This window comes from Antrostomus carolinensis, unplaced genomic scaffold (genome assembly GCF_000700745.2).
Source record: "Antrostomus carolinensis isolate BGI_N321 unplaced genomic scaffold, ASM70074v2 scaffold27430, whole genome shotgun sequence".
NCBI lineage: Eukaryota > Metazoa > Chordata > Aves > Caprimulgiformes > Caprimulgidae > Antrostomus > Antrostomus carolinensis.
The window spans coordinates 1-4,129 of NW_010286854.1; the positions used below are offsets into that span (position 1 = coordinate 1).

General features: G+C 57.9%; 1 protein-coding gene across 1 annotated transcript in view; it reads right to left on the bottom strand.

Annotated features, from left to right (window-relative positions):
* Nucleotides 1–131: 131 nt before the first annotated feature.
* Nucleotides 132–4,129, bottom strand: part of LOC104532363 (bactericidal permeability-increasing protein) — a gene marked incomplete at both ends in the record, with an annotated part of 4,844 nt that continues 846 nt past the window's right edge. Inside the window, 6 exons of the mRNA XM_010177559.1 lie at nucleotides 132–308; nucleotides 473–564; nucleotides 1,057–1,120; nucleotides 2,416–2,479; nucleotides 2,924–3,079; nucleotides 3,530–3,649. Coding sequence (XP_010175861.1) covers nucleotides 132–308; nucleotides 473–564; nucleotides 1,057–1,120; nucleotides 2,416–2,479; nucleotides 2,924–3,079; nucleotides 3,530–3,649 — 673 coding nt within the window. The remainder of the gene's footprint in view (nucleotides 309–472; nucleotides 565–1,056; nucleotides 1,121–2,415; nucleotides 2,480–2,923; nucleotides 3,080–3,529; nucleotides 3,650–4,129) is intronic.

The window sequence follows — 4,129 nt, forward strand, 5'->3', positions numbered from 1 at the left end:
CAGCCTCCGGGCAGCTCGCCAGAGAAGCCGGGGGAGCCCTCCGAGGCCATGGGCTGTGTCAGAGCTCCACTGCAAATGGAACCCACTGCCCAGAGCGTGGGGACAGTCCCCATCCCACCTGCACTGCTCACCATGGCGTCTGTGATCTCGAAGACCAGCGCCCCGGCTGCGTGGTAGGCAAAGCTGGCTGTGTTGAAGAAATAGCTGGAGGCCCCAAAATAAACCATGCGGTCGTGATCCGGGGGCAAGGTCAGCACCCCCGGAGGGAAGGGGACGGCAGAGCGGCGAGCCAGGGAGAAGAATTCGCCCTGGGAGGAGGGAGAGAGGTGAAGCAGGAGAGCAGAGGGCAGTGGGACTCACCCGCTGACCTGAGCTGGGAAAGAGCATTTGCAGGATGGACCCAAACCTGGTTCCCCACCCGTCTGTGGCGCTGGCATCAGCCAACTCGAGCTTTCCCAGGGCAGCCTCTCACCTTGAGACCCACATCCAGGGATCGGGCTGTAGCAATTGGCGGTGCCACCAAGGAGTAATCGATGCCAGTCATGGCATCTATCCTGGCTGTGACTGTAAAACACAGGACAGAGGGATGAGCAAGAGGGAGATGGCACAGCAGAGCTGGGAACAGATTGCCTGAGCTGACATCCAGGCAGTGCCATCCCTGGGCTTCCCGGTACAAGAGCTCAGTACCAGCTTTGTGTGTGCTTGCCTCTGTTTAGAAGCAAAAATCCCATTTCACCCAGCTCTGTTTCTCAGCCATACAGATTAACTCCTGGACCTGAGGAACAGTCTGGGTCCCCTGGCTAAGGCAGCCCGTGCCCCCGCCAGCGCCAGGGCATGGCTCGTCGGAGGCTACATGCGGATGAGTGGCCTGAGCTGCCTCTTCCCGCAGCCAGACAGGGTGACAAGTCTCTGCTGACACAGCATTCCCCAGCTCCCAACTTGGGTGCAGAAATACAAGGAAATGGGGAGTGGGCACAGGGTAAAGCTGTGTCCTCACAGCTGGGAAATGCTGGGAAGAAACGCTCCTAAAACCCCCGCGCAGCCCCGGCCCGGTACCTGGCAGGGTCTGGAGGTACGGCTGGAGCTCGCTGCGCACAGAGCTGACCACGATCTCACAGACCTGCGGGCAAGAAAGGCAGCGAGGCGGAGGCAGCGGCCACTCCACTTCCCCGGGTCAAAGCCTCGGCCGTGCTCTCTGCTTTGCTGCCTGGTGCCGGTTTTATTCCTTGCAAAAGCTGCTTAAATAAGAGCACACAGTGGTGTTTGTCTCTTCTCATCAGGCAGCACATTAATTAAGTGTCCGAGATACAAATACAGCCCTGATCCCAGTGACCTGGATCTCCCAGTGACTGGGATCTCCCAGTGACTGGGTCCCGCTGGCACTGGGGACACGAGGACTGTCTGTGCTCATGCAGCAAGTGCAGGAGTCAGATGTGGGGTGCCAGAGCTGGAGCTGGGTTGGGACGGGGCTGTGCCTTGGGGTGCTGGTGCAGCGCACTCCCAGCCCCTGCCCTCTCCTGCTCATCGCCTTGGCACCATCTCACACGTGGAGAAAGACACTGAGAAACGTGTGCTGGGCAAAGGGAGCTCGGACACGCTGCAGGAGGAGCAGCAGCAGCAATTGTCCCCTCGAGTCCCAAAGCTGCCCTTCTTCCAGGAGGCAAAACAGCCAAAAAGGCTTCGAGCGCCAGCTCCGCTCCTGCTGCCAGCCCATCTGCTGCCACGGCTCCTGGGAGCCTTGGGAAAGGCACTACACGGCATCGGGAATAGCGCCCGGGCAGGGTGGGATCCGCTGCAGGAGTGGGATTTGCCTGTTCTCCACCTGCCTCCTTCCTGAGCAGGGTTCACATCCAGGGAGGCTGGAACCCCTGCCAGTTCGCCGTGTAGTAATTATCACTAACAGCTTGTTTCCGTGTCTTGTTGCAGGTCTCCTCACAGAGGCTCTTGTACTGGGCGGACGGTACCAGGACCTCCCTGACGCCCCCGTCACAACAAGACAGCAAGTGTCTGACATCCAGAAATGTGGATTCTCCCCCATTGCTCCCCAAAGCACACGGGAGCGCGGCCGTTCAAAGGCCAGCTCTGATCAGGTTTCCTCTGTTCCAGTGAGTTTGGCCAAGGCATAAGATCTAATTAACTGACCACATGGAAAGAAAAGTCTTTGTTAATTAGCAAATTATGTTGGGCTTTGGCAAAGGCTGCAGGTTTGGAATTCAGCCTGAGCCACACGATGCCACGGAGCCTGCAGTTAGCCATGCCCATTCCTCTGGTTTTCACCAAATCAGCAACACGCCCGTGTGCTCCAGCTCTAGTTCAAGCCCTTCACATGCTCTGGTCCTTCTAGCACAGCAGCTACAAGGGAGGGCTAAAAGCCACCAGGAAAACCCAGAGCTCTGAACCCCTTCCCTCACGTACCTTGTCCTCCAAGATCGTCCGGAATCGGGACTCCACAGCTTTATAGAAGAGGTTGTAAAGCCACCTGCGGAGAAAAGCAGAGAGGAGTCCTTCCTCAGCTCAGAGGCTGCTGCAGAAGGGTTTGCCAGGGAAGGGAGACACTAGAGATGTGGGACACTGGGGAACGTCACTCCCAGACCAGTTTAGGGTCTAGCTTTGCCTTGGGGTTTACATTTGCACACAGATCTGCTTGTAAACAACGAGCACGTGAGTCCAGTGACTGCCTTAAACCTCCCTGAAATGCACAGCCACAGCAGGACAAAGCCAGGCCAGATTTAAGTTCATTTGGTGGCACATCTGGATGAGAATTATATTGTGAGAGTCCAGAGACAGCTGCCCAGTGGTGTGCCAGTGCAGGCAGCCTCCACGGGACTGCAGATATTCCTCACACCAGGGCCTGGAAGCCACGTTCCCACAGCAGATGGGCCAACGCGCAGCGTTTCCAGACCTGCACAGTGAAGTTACCTACCCAAACCTGCCCGAAAAGTGTACCCGGACTTTGGAGATGTGGGTGCTGCAGTCAGAGGTGGACACGGTGGGTTTCCCGGAGGCGTCATTGCCCAGCCTGAGGTTGATTTTGATGTAGACATTATCCACCTTCAGGTCAAACGACCCGTGGTCCCGGCTGCAGGGAGAGGAGGACAAGAAAAGGACATTTCTCAATGTCCAGTCCTGGTGAAGGGACCCCAAATCAGCTTCGGGATGGATCTGTCTCGCTCAGGCTCTCCCTTGTACTCCCTTGTACTCCCTGTACACCGCGCTTCCTTTTAAACTCAGGGAAGCTAAATGTCACTGGAACATAAACGAGGAGAGAGAACCTTTAAATATAGAGGATCAAGAGCAAGTAGGGGAGATGGAAGAGAGACGGGAGAGTTCATGCACAGCTCCTCCATCATCCACCTTGTTCTTGCCTCCACCCTGTTCTATCCATCTGGGTGGCTGTACGAGTGGCCATGACCTCTGCCCACCCCCTGTCCCAGCTCTGGTCTGTCCCTGCGGGTGCTCGGGACGTGTCCCCCGGACGCAGAGCGAAGTCCCCGCACAGGGAGCAGGGAGCAGGGAGCTGGGCACGCACATGAAGTGTATCTTCACCCCGTCCAGCTCGGCGAAGGCGTTGGAGATGGCGACCTGCAGGCCCACATTGGGGACCAGGGAAATCCGTGAGTACGGCAAGTGGAAACTGCGAAGGTCCAATCTATGGATAAATAAATAAAAAAATAAGAGAAAAGGCACTTAAGAGGGGGTGTACCACCACCGGAGGAGGGAGTGGGGCCACTCCCAGCTCCTCTCCTGCCTGGGACCAAAGTGATGCCTGGCAGGGACGTGGAAAACTTTGGAAATGTGGTCCCTGTGCAGCGGGAGCAGAGAGGTGCCACCGGGCAGCGAGGAGCTGGGATCTCCACAGAGACTGGGCTCCTGCTCTGTGTGGGGGACAGGCACCCTGCTCCCCTGGGCAAGGCCACCTCCACCACGGGGCTCCGACTGTGCAAAACCCACCCGCGCCCCCAGTGCCATCACCCCGGTTCCCTTCTTCCCCTTTGGGCAGGAGGGTGAAGCAGGAACGTCTCTGCCTGCACTGAGGACAGGGCCAACATCCCAGGGAGCTGTGGAGGGGACAGGACGGTCCCTGCAGCTCCAGGGGGTCCTCATTCTTCCCCACCCCTCCCATCCCTTG